This window comes from Lissotriton vulgaris, chromosome 2_1, assembly GCF_964263255.1.
Source record: "Lissotriton vulgaris chromosome 2_1, aLisVul1.2, whole genome shotgun sequence".
Lineage (NCBI taxonomy): Eukaryota > Metazoa > Chordata > Amphibia > Caudata > Salamandridae > Lissotriton > Lissotriton vulgaris.
In genome coordinates this window covers 977,895,935-977,911,279 of record NC_141687.1, presented here as the reverse complement: position 1 = coordinate 977,911,279, position 15,345 = coordinate 977,895,935, and the positions used below count along the sequence as shown (strand labels likewise).

Below are 15,345 nucleotides of genomic sequence, written 5' to 3'. Positions count from 1 at the left end.
TGGTGTACAGGGAGTTTGGAAGGAAAGGCTGTAGGATATCAATATTATTCTAACACACAATTAAATACCAGTAAATGGCTCATCTGCTACATTTGTTCTTTGCATGAAGCTTGTATTTTCCCAATCCATATGACTTCAGTAATGTAACATTGATGGCAGCACCCTCACTCTGTAAATTGTTCCAGCACCACTGCATAATAGGCAAATTTGTAGCACACACTTTCACCTTAAGTGGTGACATGGTGATACTGGCAGATCATGTATTTCAAGGGCAATCCAACTTAATGAAACTTGTTATACTAGCCTTTGAAGATGAAAGGCTGTGTGGACCTGCTGAAATTCAAGCAAGTGACAATGAAATCAAACACATGCCTGAATTGGATGGAAGTCAACTGAGTGCATGTGCTGACATAGGGCCTTATATAGTGTTTGGCAGATGTGAAGCTTCAGCCAATAAGCAGTGAGTGTCCTCCTGCCCTATTTAGCATGCAACTCAATACAATCTAAACATCGTGGACAAGATATTGTCTGCGTTTTGGCTGATGTCCAGTGTAAGAAATTGGAGTATTCATTGAGGAGGGTAGAACCCACAGCAAGTAATAATCACAGACCTTGTCAGGGTGAACCACAAAAGTCAGTAAATAAATCTATGTTCAATCCCCTGGTAGCTATACCGCAGAGCAGTCAGGCTTAACTTTAGAGGCCATGTGTAAAGTATTGATGCATTGCGCAAACAGCAGGCCCCCGGGTTAGCACTCCCTCCTGCCAGCAGCACAAGCATCTCGCTCGAGCCAACCGCCTTGTGCTTCTTCCATGTTTTTGCTCTTTGGCTTAACTTGCTTTTTTTCAGGTTCTTTTGCTTCCCCTTACTCTTATTTCCTCATTTTACCCCACTTAACTTGCTTCTGTTTCAGGTTCTTTGGCTTCCCCTAACTCTTTTTTCCTCATTTCTTTTCCCACTTAAGATGCTGCCTTTTCAGGTTCTTCTGCTTCCCCTTCACTCCTATTCCCCATTGTTGTCCTCTACTTGACCGTATTTTCTCCCTCCAGGCTCTTTCTCCAATTAACTTGCTTTTCCACAGCTCAAGCTGTGTTTTTTTCCAGGCTTGTAACCCGTAATCTCCTTTTTCCTGCTTTTTCACTCATAACCAAGGTCTGCTTTCCTAGTTCTCCCTAAATCGCCTCTGATCCGCTGGAAGCCCCCCTCTCGTTAACTTCGCCAAGTGCCCACCCATATTCACGGGAACCTACTTAATGGAGTTTTCAGCATGACCCCACTGAAAAGGTCACACTCTCCCTGCTGCACGCAGCATGAACATCTCGTTCATGCCAACCACCTCACAATAGAAGTCGCTCACAACCTTGCACTTCTTCCCCAATTTTGCTCCTCTACTTAACTTGCTTCCTTTTCAAGTTTTTTTTGCTTCCCCTAACACTTTTTTCCTAATTTTTTCCCCGCTTAACTTGCTTCCCTTTTCAGGTTCTTTGGTTTCCAGTACATCCTTTTTCCTCATTTTTTCCACACTTACCATGCATCCTTTTTAGCTTCTTTTGCTTCCCCTCAACTCTTTTTTTCAGATTGTGTCCTCCACTTAACCGTGTCCCTGTTCAACTTATTTTTCCATTGCTTAACTTGTTTATTTTACAGTCACCAAACAGGCAGATCCACCAAACACGGCAGCTGGTTCACCCCAGATCTTAAATATACCAAACACATCTGTAAATGACTTTAAAGGATCTGGCACACCAGCAAAGCACCCATCGTCCAAGCTAACTTCAAACTAGCTCTCAACAAATACCACCAACTCCAGAAAAAGTGCCAGAAAAGCACCCCGACCACCTTCCTCAAAGTCAGCTCAAACCAGAGCAAGGAACTATTCTGATTCATCAAAGAATTCTCCAACCTATCCGTTACAGAGAACACCATCAACCCCTCCCAGCACCTCTGCGATACCACCACAGACATCTTCTACAGCATAATCGCCACAACCTATGAACAGTCCAAGCCCCAACTACCCGTTGCTGACTTCAACCGACTCCTAAACCTTACCGACTTCAACAGAAACACAACAACTACCTGGGAACCACTCTCTATGCAGAACACCATCAAGAACACCATCCACTCAGGAGCACCCAGAGATCCCTGCCCCTACATGTTCAACCTGGGGAGCAGCACCCTCAGTGAGGAACTCACGACAATCCTAAACACATCTATCACCTCTGCCTCATTCCCAGATGGATGGAAAAAAGCAGAAGTCAAACTGCTCCTCAAAAAACCCACAGCAGACCCTAAATATCTCAAAAACTACTGGCCAATCTTCCTGCTCCCTTTCCCCGCTATAATTCTGGAGAAATCAATAAACCTCCAACCACCAAGAAAACCACAACCTCCTGGACCCCCTCCCAATGTGGATTCTGCTCAATCACAGAATAGAAAAGAATCCTCATTGCAGCCACAAATGACATCAGGGCTCTCCTAGATAGAGGAGAAACGTCTGCCCATATCCTCAAGCTCTCATTACACCCTTCCACACAGACTCCACCAGGGGGATCAGAGGGAAAGCCTTTGAGTGGATCTCATCCTTCCTCACCTGAAGATCCCTGAGTGTCCACCTCCCACTCTACAACTCATGTCCAAAGAACATCACCTGCGGAATTCCCTAAGTGTCTTCTCTGATCTCAACTCCAATCTACATGTACAAGGCCCCTCTGGCCATCCTGGTCAGATCAAATGGTATGAACATCATATCCTCTGCTTACAACACTTAGCTCATCCTCTTCCTATCCTCAGACCCCACTAACACCAAATCCAACTTCAACAGGTACATGGTCAGTGTTGCAAGCTGGGTGCAGAACACATGCTTCAAACTCAACACCGACAAAATAGAGATACTCATCTTCAGCAGGAGCAACACCTCCACGTGGGACAACTCCTGGTGGCCAAATTAACTTGCCTTTTCTTCCACATCCATAGCACATTCAAGGAATGTTGGTATCATACTCAACAGCAAGCTCACTATGATGAAGCAGATAAACACTGTCTCATCTTCCTGGTTCCTGCATGCTCAGGAAGATCTTCAAGTGGCTCCCCATCAGCACCAGATGCGCGTTCACCCAGACCCTCATTATCAGCCGCCTGGACTACGGCAATTACCTCTACGTGGGGATCACCTCCCACCTACCAAACAGACTCCAGACCATTCAGAACAGAGCAGCTAGGCTCATCCTTGACCTACCGAGGAGGGCCTACATCAACCCTCACCTCAGATCTCTGCATTGACGCCCCATCAGCAAACAGTGTCAGTTCAAATTGCTTACCCATGCCTACAAGGCCCTGCACAACAAGGGGACAGCCTACCTCAATCACAGGGTGAATTTCCACCAACTCTTCAGACAACTACATGCCACGTCTCTCTCCCTAGCCCTAGCCCACCTGACCCTGCATGCACAGAAGTGGAGGCAGCGCCTTCTTCTACCAGTCTGGATAATCATGGAATGGCCTCCCCCTCCACCTGTAAACAGCCCCCACTGTGCAGGAATTCAGGAAAGACCTAAAAACCTTGTTATTAGACTGACGTCCTTCAGCAGCAGCAACGCCCCCAACCCCAGTGTGTGGATACCCTCACGGGTGAAGCAGCACTCTACACATTTTTTATAAAGGATTATATGCCAAACACATCATGCTACAACAATATTTTAGTCACAATATCAACTACCAAATTATCATGAAGATAAGTATATAGAAATGTACACAAACTTCTATTCAAACCTACACATCTAAGTACTTGCAAGACATATAATATATATCAGTGTGTATCGAACAAGTTACTTACCTTCGGTAACGATATATCTGTAAGAAACAGTAGTTAGTATTAGATTCCTTACCTTAGAATATCCCCAGGCGACAGTCTGGATCCGGAAACTTTTGCGTAGCAGTACCCCTGCACGTCGGTAGGCGTCGTCTGCAGGCATTCCCTGCGGCTCCGCGTCCGTCGTCGGCGTCGTGCGCCATGATGACGTCGCTGGAGTATATAGACGCCGCCTCCGCTCGCTGACGTCAGTTCTTTGTACACAGCTTTTCCGCGCCAGAACACGCAGAGCCATGTGAGAACGAACACTGGTGCCATTTGAAACTAGGGCCCTGAAAGGGATGGCCTTAACCCTAGGTATCAGTTTGCAGAACGGGGAGGATGGGTGGGGCGGTAAGGAATCTAATACTAACTACTGTTTCTTACAGATATATCGTTACCGAAGGTAAGTAACTTGTTCATTTGAAAGAAACAGGTTAGTATTAGATTCCTTACCTTAGAATAGATACCCCAGCAATACCAACCCCGGAGGTGGGTCTGCGAACCAATACAATCCTACACCAGAAAGTCCTGGAGGACAGAACGGCCAAAGAAGCCATCCCTCCGGACTTGGCTGTCCAGGCAGTAGTGCCTCGCAAAGGTGTGAGCGAGGCCCACGTAGCCGCCTGGCAAATGTCCTGCAAGGGGACTCCCCGGCCCAGGGCAGTAGTAGCCGCCGTGGCCCGAGTGGAATGGGCCCTCAGCCCAACAGGAGGCTCCTTCCGAGCCAAAGAGTAGCACGCTTTGATGCACAGAACAACCCACCGAGAGATGGTCCGTTTATGTACCGCCCGTCCCTTCTTCGCACCCACGTAGCCAACAAACAGTTGGTCATCCACCCGGAACTGGCGTGTGCGATCCATATAAAATGAAAGTGCACGCTTTGGGTCCAGACGATGGAGGCGCTCTTCATCCTTTGAAGGATGCGGAGGCGGGAAGAAGGAAGGGAGGGTGATGGACTGCCCGATGTGAAAAGCAGAGACAACTTTGGGCAGGAAAGAAGGTCTAGTTCTCAAAACCACTTTGTCAGGATGAATGGACAGGAAAGGAGGTTTGACAGAAAGAGCCTGGAGCTCACTCACTCTCCTGGCAGAGGTGATGGCAACCAGGAAAGCCATCTTTAAAGTCAGGAGACGTAGAGGACAGGAATGAAGGGGCTCAAAGGGAGCACACATCAAGAATGTTAGAACCAGGTTCAAGTCCCACTGAGGCATCACAAACGGAACAGGTGGATACGTGTGTGTGATGCCCTTCAAGAATCTTGCTACAATGGGGGACTTGAACAAAGAAGGTTGCTCAGGCAGCCTCAGAAAGGCCGAAAGGGCAGAAAGGTAGCCCTTGATAGTGCCCAGAGCAGAGCCCTGCTGGGCAAGAGAAAGAAGGAAGAGAAGAACCTCAGAAAGAGGGGCAGAGAGAGGATCCACAGCCTTTGCTGTGCACCATGCCACAAACTTGTTCCACCGACAGGCGTATACCGATTTCGTGGAGGAACGCCTGGCTGCCAGAATCACATCACAGACTTCAGGAGGCAAGTCAAATGGCCTCAACGGTCGCCGCTCAATCTCCACGCATGGAGGTGGAGGCTGGACAGGTTCGGGTGGAGGACCGTCCCCTGCTGCTGCGACAGAAGGTCCTCCTGAAGGGGCAGGTGGATCGGGGGACCGACTGACATGCTGAGTAGCTCTGGATACCAGTACCTTCGAGCCCAGTCCGGAGCCACAAGGATGACTTGGGCCCGGTCGCGCCTGATCTTCTTCAGCACTCTGGGCAGAAGTGGTATAGGCGGAAAGGCGTATAACAGACCACAACTCCACTCGCGCCGAAAGGCGTCGCCGTGCGAGTGCCGTCTTGGAAACTACAACGCGCAGAACTGTTGACATTGCGCGTTCTCTTCTGTGACAAATAGATCTAACCAAGGCTCTCCCCATTGCAGAAAGAGGCCTTGCGCCACGTCCGAGTTCAGACGCCATTCGTGATCCATCGAGCACCGATGGCTGAGTTCGTCTGCCCTGGCGTTCAGAGAAGCTGCCAGGTGTTGAACCGTCAGGAGTCACGCCCTGACGTTCCAGCCATTGCCAGAGGCGCAGAGCCTCCTGGCAAAGGGTCCACGACCCCACCCCGCCCTGCTTGTTGCAGTACCACATGGCGGTGGTGTTGTCCGTGAACACCTGCACTACACTCCCGTTGACAAAGGGGAGGAATGCCTTCAGTGCCAAACGAATCGCCCGGAGCTCCAACAGGTTGATATGGAGCCGGGACTCCGCCGGAGACCAGATGCCTCTGATCTCTGCCTCTCCCAGGTGGCCTCCCCAGCCCTGGAGGGACGCGTCCGTCACAACAACGTGCTCCGGTTGGGGAAGGGAGAGGGATCTGCCTCTGACCCAATCGCAGTCCGTAAGCCACCACTGCAGTTGTCTTGCAGTGCCCTCTGAGATCAAGACATGGTCGGACAGGTTGCCCTGATGCTGGGCCCACTGAAACTTCAGGTCCCACTGCAGAGCCCGCATCCGCCACCGGGCGTGATGCACCAGAAGGATGCAGGAGGCCATCAGCCCCAGCAGCCGCAGCGTCAACCTGACCGAAACCCGGGATAACGGCTGAAAGATGGGAATCAAAGCCTGTATATCCTGGACCCGCCGTTCCGGAGGATAAACCCGAAACTGCGCCGAGTCGAGAACCGCTCCGATGAAAAGGAGCTTTTGAGAGGGACACACGTGTGATTTCGGCACATTGATGGAGAACCCCAGCTCGTGAAGGAGGTCTGCCGTCATCTGAAGGTGGTGGACGACTGTCTGGGGCGAGCCGCCTTCAACAACCAGTCGTCTAGGTAGGGGAAGACTGAAACCCCTAACCTGCGCAGATGGGCTGCAACCACCGCCATCATGTTGTGAACACCCGTGGGGCGCTGGTAAGGCCGAAGGGGAGCACGATAAACTGAAAGTGCTCGTGGCCTACCGTGAACCACAGGTAACGCCGGTGGGCCGGCAGGACGGGGATGTGAAAGTACGCATCCTGCAAGTCCAACGCTACCATCCAGTCTTGCGGGTCGAGAGCAGCCAAGACCTGAGCCAAAGTCAACATCTTGAACTTCTCCTTCTGGAGGAAGCCGTTGACGCTCCTTAGATCCAAGATAGGACGTAGGCCCCCTTTGTCCTTCTTGGGCACCAGAAAGTAGTGGGAATAGCACCCACGTCCTACTTCTGGCCCAGGAACGCGCTCGATGGCCCCCTTGGCGAAGAGGGCTGTAACTTCCTCCTGCAGAAGTGTCAAGTGGTCCCCCGACACACGGTGGTTCTGCGGTGGCATGGCTGGAGGAGTGGTCTCGAAGGGGAGGGAGTAGCCCCTTCGGACGAGCTGCAGCACCCACCTGTCCGATGGTATTGTGAGCCAGTGGGAGAGGTGATGGCGAACCCTGCCACCAACCGGCGTCACATGGGCCTGAAAGCACGGACTAGGAGGATTTAGAGGCAGATGCTGCGGGGGGAGGTGTGGTCTGACCTCGCCGGTGTCCCCGACCGCCGCCACGGCGGTTTCCACGGCCGCCACCGCGTTGATAAGTCTGTTGCGGCACGTGGCTGGCAGCACGTGTGGGACCGCCCCTTCCTTGGCCACGAAAGGAGCGAAACGAACCCGTTTGCTGGCGCTGGGTCGAGAGACCCAAGGACTTGGCCGTGACCCTGGAGTCCTTGAAGCGCTCCAGCGCGTGGTCCGCTTTGTCGCCAAACAGGCGACTGCCATCAAACGGCATGTCCATCAATGCATTCTGGACATCTGCCGAGAAGTTGGCGGACCTCAGCCAGGCGTGGCGACGAATCGCCACCGTCGTGGACATCGCTCTGCCCAGTGAGTCGGTCGTATCAAGACCACACCTGATGGAGTACCTCGCTGCGTCTCGGCCTTCAATCATAGCCTTGCCGAGCTTAGCCCGTACCTCCGGCGGACATTCAGGCAGCAGGTCTGCGACCGTATCCCACAGAGAGTGGGTGTAGCGGCCCAAGAGGCACGCGGTGTTGCAAGACCGCAGTCCCAGACTCAAGGACGAAAAGACCTTTTTGCCATACTGGTCGTACCTCTTAGATTCCCTGTCGAGCGGGGCCGACGGGAATGCGGGTTGGGAAGTGGAGGCCTGGATCACCAGACTCTTAGGGGTGGGATGGGTGGACAGAAACTTGGGGTCGTCCGAACACGGACAGTGGGGTCTGGCCACGTTCCTGTCAACAGGAGAACCTGAAGCGGGCCTGGACCACGTGCCCAAATGAACGACCGTTAAGGCCTCATTGAACGGCAGCAGTGGCTCCTGTGGGCATGACTGCGGTTTGAGGACCTCAGTGAGGATGTTAGTCCTCACGGCCGCGATGGGGAGCTCAAGGTTTAAGGCCTTGGCAGCCCTCATCAACACCACTGAATAAGCAGCCCCCTCCTCCGAAGCCACGGTAGGAGGCGAGACAAAGCCAGGGTTAGGGGAGTCGTCTAGACCACTGGCGTCACCCAAGTCACCTGCCCAGTCCGCAGTGTACTGACATTCACGTGTCAGAGGGTCCTCAGACCCCTCCCACTCCTCTCCGTAATCTACATCTTCACCATATTCGGAGTCAACAATGTAGACCGGCTCCTCGGGGTTCATAGGCCCCATCGGCGTCGAGCCCAGTGTCGGACGACGCCGGTCCGACTCCGCGTCCGGCGCCGGAGAGGAAATGGGGACGGCGCCGCCCGGGGCCGGCGCCGGAGCACCGGCACCTGCCGGAGCCGGCGCCGGAGAACCGGCACCTGCCGGAGCCGGCGCCGGAGAACCGGTGCCGCGCGGAGGTGGCGCCTGGAGTTGCCCCGATGAAATCGGCGCCGGAGAGGCCGGAGACCAGCCGGCGTCGACCCTGAGGGCCCCTGCGGGATCGGAGCCGTCGACGGATCCGGGGCCGGAGCACCCGACAGCGTCGAGGCAGGATCACCCGACCCGCTAGGGCCCCCAGACGGGACCACAGGGCCCGAAGGCGCCGCGGAACCCGCCGGAGGAGACAGAGCTCTCATGGCCATGAGGAACGCCTCTATCTCCTCGGGCGACGTGCCTTGCCCAGGGACCGCAGGGTATGGAGCAGGCCGCGTCGGCGACTCACGCGGAGCCGCGGGGTGGGGTCACCCGAACCCCCGGCCGCATCGTGCGAGCGTCGGGGGGAGTCGGGGGTACGATGATGACGCCTCGACTTCTTGTGCTTCCTACCTGAGGAACCAGATGAGTGGTGACGACTTCCGGAGCGGCGACGGCTCCGCGACCGCTCCCTCGATCGCTCCCTTGACCTCCGGCCGGACCGGGACCGCTCCCGACGCGGGGCCGACACCCGGAGCTCGAGCAGCTTGCGGGACCGCTCCCGTCTAGCTTTATTCGTCAAGGCCCGGCAGTCGACGCAGGAGTCCACGTCGTGGTTGGGGCCCAGGCACCGGAGGCAGAGTCGGTGATGGTCTGTGACCGACATCGTACGGTCACAGTCGTCACAATTCTTGAAACCGGGCATCCTACCGGCACCGTACAAGAGTTCAAAAGATCAAAGATCAAAAACTTGGTCAAAAGACCGGAGTACTGCACTTCTCGGATCTGCGCTAACTGGCGCGGAAAAAAGAAGAACTGACGTCAGCGCGCGGAGTCGGCGTCTATATACTCCAGCGACGTCAACACGGCGCACGACGCCGACGACGGACGCGGAGCCGCAGGGGACGCCTGCAGACGACGCCTACCGATGCGCAGGGGTACTGCTACGCAAAAGTTTCAGGATCCAGACTGAGACCTGGGGATATTCTAAGGTAAGGAATCTAATACTAACCTGTTTCTTTCAGATACTTGGTGCGGGAATTATGGTTTGCACTGATATTGTGCCAGTTATGGATTGTGTTCCTTAAGATAGCATATGAAGTTCAATGTTTTTGGTTTCAGTTCTTAACTACAAATGTACTTTAAGGGCATGATTTTGATCTCCATGGAGAGGTTACTCCTTCACAATGGCGAAGGATATCCTGTCCATCAAAATCTAAATTCCCAAAGGATATATTGGGATTTATATTTCCATGGGTGGCATATTTGCCACCTTTGAGATGGATTAACCCATCTGCCAAGATCTAAATCAGGTTCTAAGTGTGTTTTTAAGTGATATATAGCTTATGCTTACAGAGTTTGCTGTGAAAATAGTAAAAGGCTTTGGCAAATTCTAGCTCAGTATGGATGGCACTGTGTAAATCATATACTTGAAAATTCTGCCAGAAGGACAGACATTTGATGTGAGCAGATTCAGAATGTGAGTGGTTTTGTAGGGTGCTCCTTGTAAGGTGCAGCTCTCCACCTAAACATGTTAACTACCCAGATTCCCTGCTTTAATTTTTGCATACTTTATGTGCTAATATACACCTAAAAAGGTATGGTCTTTACTTATACTGGATGCTTCCTTGTGTCTGGACAAATCTATACCTTTCTGATGTACTCTAATTAGAGTGAAACATGTTCCACATGTTTTTATTTATTCCTAGCTGGCTTGGATGGTATTTTATCACTTGAAAGCTGTAATGCTGTGTCTGGAGTGGTAAAAGGCTTTTGACATGTTCAGCTCATCTTGGATAGTACCATCTAATCATACGCTTAAAAGCTTTGCTCTAAAAATTGCAAAAAGCTTGTCACTTTCTAGCTCAGCGTGGATGGCACTGTGCTAATACCATGTTTAAAAGTGAGATATATCAATAGCCACGAACACACACACAAATATATATATATACATATATGTATGTATGTATGTTTTTGAGTAGGATGCTCTTTTCTTTACCACCCTTACCTTTGCCATGTGAAGTTTCTATTACCCAGGTGCAATTCAAGTTGTTGGGATAGAAATCTGGAAAGCCTGGAGATAAAATAGTTCCTGAAGAAGCCTGGATGTAACCTCCACAAAGCGCTGCATAGGAAAGAAAAATAAAAAAATGCTCACCAGGTTGAAGGATGAGGTATGTTAACACTTATCGTTTAAATAGCTTTAGGACCAGCTTTAAAGATGCATCTAATATAGGACAGTAACCTTGGACAAGAAAATGCAATACAAGCGGAAGAGATGGATTAAGGAAGGAATCACTGAGTCTACCGACAACCATCTAAGCAAGACTGAAGAGGGCATATATGACATTGCCCTCTATTTATACTATGACAAATTACTGGTACCATAATTTATTATCCCCGGCTGTGTGACTTTATTTCACTAATACTCTTTAAGTGACAAGTTCATAGATATGGCCGTTCCCATACTGACTGGTGTTGAAGGGATGTAGGACTTGGTAGAGTCAGCCTCATGTCTATCTATAGACTATCACGCCGGTGACCCTGACCCAATACTACCATCTCCTTTGCAACCGCTTTTGATCACCCTTGACACTAGTCTGCCTCTAACCCTTTGAAAAAGATCTGATATAAATGAGTGATTATTTGGAAGCTCTGATGGAGCCAGGCACTGTCAGTGGACCTTACCCTCACAGCTGGGCAGTGGTCTGCTCCACTGAAAGTTGGGTTCACACTCCAGGGGTTCATCGTCACTGAGCGTGTATCCAGAGTCACAGCTGAACGTCACCAGTGCACCCACATAGAACTCATTGCCATGTCGATGGCCGTTAACAGGGATGCCGGGATCTAAGCAATGGTCGGACTGGAGTTTTACAGCTGTGAAAAACATAAAAAGAGGCACCATATTTACAAAGGCATTTTGAACTGGAAATATTATAGCAGTAACTGAGAGAATTAATAAATGAGTGAATGAAAGGCCTGAACCAAATTGATCAAGGTTGTTCTTCTCAATTACAGACATGGACACCTAAGGAATTCTCAATGTGATGTACACAGGCCTGCAATTTAGATCATTCATTTTCCACTGAATGCACTATATTTGCTAACCCGCACGTCCATATTAACACATTATTTTTATGTCAGTGCCACTCCTATAGTTGGTAACATTAAGGGGTCATAAGTACATTGCCATTTATTTGTAAGTCGTTGTTTTCTTGCTTCCATTGCTGACACCACATAATCAAAAGTACGTTGCAATATGTTGAGCGTCAACTGTCATGTGATTTACAAGTATCCTGTCCCATCTGTACACTCAGATGGACCTAAAAACATTTTAGGGACATTAGATTTACAGCTGTAACAGTAAGTGTGAGTAATTTTTTTTTCATTCAGCACATACGATAAAGTGATTCACCTATTGGTGCTTTTGTGAACCTATGGATTTTTATCACTTTAGAATTGGAATGCGTGGTGCAACGACAGCAGCGCGAGCTGACTAGCACTGTCCGCTGTTGCATTTCAAACCTCCCTGAAATCATGAGAGACAGACGTCATCATTGAAAGGCACGTTGACCACTCTGCTAAGACTAACGACAGAGGGCATTATATTTGTCATTTTGTCTTAGTGCCCTGTGTCTTAGTGCCCTGTTTGAAGTTTATTCTCTGTTGAATATGTAAAATCCGAACCGATGACTGAGAGGCCCGATCCATCCAACTGGAACAACTTATTTTCAAAGTAGGGAACCTCATAGCCATTCTTTTGGAAATGTCGCCTTTTTTGTTAACTCAATGGCCGGTCTCTTTCTAAGCCCTGGAATCCTCCAACAAAATGCTGCTTCCCTTTAGTGTCACCAGGGGCAGGTCCAATTTCAATAATCTGCGGAGGACTGAAACACATACTGTTTCAACGTACACCTCGTTTGTGAAACACAGACGCCCTCGTGTTTAAGAGTGCACAAGCCCTCTGAACTCCGTGATCATCAGTCTCTCTACCCAGTACCGGACCTGCCTTGCAACAGAATAAAGTCAGCCTACTGGCCCCAAGTAATACTGGCTACTTGTTCCACTTCCTACTAGGTTTCCAGGGTACCCACCCTAAAAGGTTTACTTCAGATAAACATTTGCTGAGAGTCAGGCATGTCTAGAAAGCCATATATATTCTTCTTGATAGGTCAATGCCCAAGATCTGCCACTTACTTTGACCCATCCTCGAAGTTCTATTAAATTGGCTAATCACGTCCACTTTAAGTAGGATAAAATTCATATTAATTGTCAAATTTTGGAAAACTGATGGTCTGTATACATCTTGAGTCATACCACAAAAACGATGCTTGGCATGCTACACGTGGAACCTGTGCCACGCCTGCTAAAAAGATCTAGCAATGTGGCTCAATGTGTTGAATTATTTATTCCCTCTGTAGCGACACTCATAGTTCAAATTGGAAAAAAGGCCTTGTTTTTTTCTAAAAGACTTCAGATTCAGCCCCACCTGCGTAGCGTGGCCTAAGCCTTAGAAACTCTAACATCTGCATTCTAGCAACACCTTCAAAATATGTATCAGGAGTGAAAAGCAAGTTAACACTAATATTTCTCTTCAATAACACCTTTCCAAATGCATTATTCCAGCTCCTCTGAAGGAAAATCAATGACAATGTTGACAATTCGCAGGTTGTTACTGGCTGATCAGAGTTTACTGCTGCAGCCTTGCCCGCCAGTGATATTCTGGCCACAGCCCCGAGCCGAGGAGCCGCTGAAATTGGCATTTGATTGCTTTCAAATGGTGTGATTATCGAACAGATCTTGCGCTCACTTTCATAGCGGATCTGGAAGCCGACGTCAGAGTGGCTCTTGTCGGTGGAGAAGAGCAGGTACAGAAAGTTGCTGGTGCTGATGAGGAACTGGGGCACCTGGGTGCCATCATAGACGCCAATCAGGGGCGCGGAGTAGGAGCGCCCATCGCGTACCTCCAGCGTGTCATAGTTGACCTCCGTTTTAAACCTGGGATTTAAAGAGTATACAGGTAGTTAATACACACCAGTGTTGCGCACAGGGCATATGTAAACATCTCCCAACCCTATACATTTCAATTTTATTGTATAAAACATTTCAAAGTCATTTCCCAAGTGCAAAGGTAAAACGTGCCATTTTGGTTCATTCAAACTATATTGTTCGGGGAGTAAAAATGTTAATGTTATATTTTTATACATACCTGTTTACATTCACTTTATAGTAACACATGCAGGAGGTCATGTTGTAAGTCTATGTTTTGGGTCAAAATTAGCAATTTTATTTGGGAAAAAGTGCACTGAACTATTAGCTTCAAAGTAACCTGTGCATTTTCTGCCTTCAAAAATCAATACAGGAGTCGTAGGTTCCTCTCATATCATATTGTAAATGTTAAAATATTTATATAGCGCAACGTACACCGGTTGGTTTCTTGGCGCTTATGGGATAGAGCTCTATGGAATTGGAGACCCAGGGGGAGTAGGCTTGCTGGAATAGCCACGTTTTCAGCAGCTTTCTGAAGCGGAGGTGCGAATCAGTAGAACGGATTGAAAGGGGGAGGGAATTCCAGATTTGAGGGGAAAGCGTGGAGAAACGGGTGCCGCCGTATTTTAGGCGCTTAAATCTAGAGGTGATAAGTAAGTGTAATCCACACAGAGGAAGAGACCATATGGGAAGGAGCACAAGAAACCTGCAGCAAGAACTTTAACACACAGGGGTGTTCTAAATGGATCCCCAAATCTGCAAGATCCCGCCCTTTCGTTAAAGCAGGGTAGAGCATCTCATTAGAGCAAAGGTACTAACAAACAAACATTCACACATGACTACGGCGGAACGCTTAAATTCGAGTCCATTATCACAGCACAAAAAAACTGTCATTGGAAAAAAAACACAATTGTTGCATGAAGGGAATTATGGATGAATTTTGTCCCTGTGTCCTGTAATGGGGGCCGCCCACATAATTTTTCTTAGTTCTGCGACCAGCCAACCAGAAAGCGAGTTTAATGAGGCTTGCAGGAGTGAGGCAGTCTAAATCCTCATCTCGACTCGAAGAAGTTAATTTCATGTATTGCAGGGTAATATACTGTACTGCACAATATAGAAGAGGATAACTCTGTCACTCTATGTGCACATTTTGACAACTGCCTTTATCCGATCTAACAACACCCTCTGTAATTATACAACAATGCCACTCTTGATGTGTGCAAAGTTAAAGCCCCCTGGGGGTGAAATTGACTTCTTCGAGGCAAGTTGAGGATTTATACTTATGTTACTAATGAAAGACGTGATTCTGCAAAAGGGCCAATACTGAAGAATTGAAGGTTAAAATATACAATGCAGTTGCAACGCATTATGGACATTGGAGTCCTTGAATGACCATGGGGCATGTGAAAAAAATAACCATTTGAAGTGTCAATTATAAAAAAAAATGTGGTTTGCATGCATAGATCAGATCTATTGTTTCATTTGAAATATGCCATTTATTTGGAACTATTACCGCCAAGTTTGACCTACTTCATTTGAAGTCTTTCCTTTATGATGATATACCTTTGTTTAAAAAGGAGAGTAGTTGACCACTCTGAATTCCTGTATGTTTAAAACCCGGAGGAGGTCGAAACGCATCACAGAATGGATATTAGGGGGACTCTCTGGAATAAATGACATTTGTTTACAACCCAGTTGGTGGGCTCG

At 49.1% G+C, this 15,345-nt stretch overlaps 1 protein-coding gene across 1 annotated transcript in view; it reads right to left on the bottom strand.

Moving 5' to 3' along the window:
• Window positions 1-15,345, bottom strand: part of CSMD2 (CUB and Sushi multiple domains 2) — a 1,651,801-nt gene that overhangs the window by 365,290 nt on the left and 1,271,166 nt on the right. The window contains exons 17-19 of the mRNA XM_086956548.1: window positions 13,460-13,647; window positions 11,338-11,526; window positions 10,658-10,774 (exon numbers count right to left, since the gene is read on the bottom strand). Of these exons, the coding sequence (XP_086812674.1) occupies window positions 10,658-10,774; window positions 11,338-11,526; window positions 13,460-13,647 (494 nt within the window). The remainder of the gene's footprint in view (window positions 1-10,657; window positions 10,775-11,337; window positions 11,527-13,459; window positions 13,648-15,345) is intronic.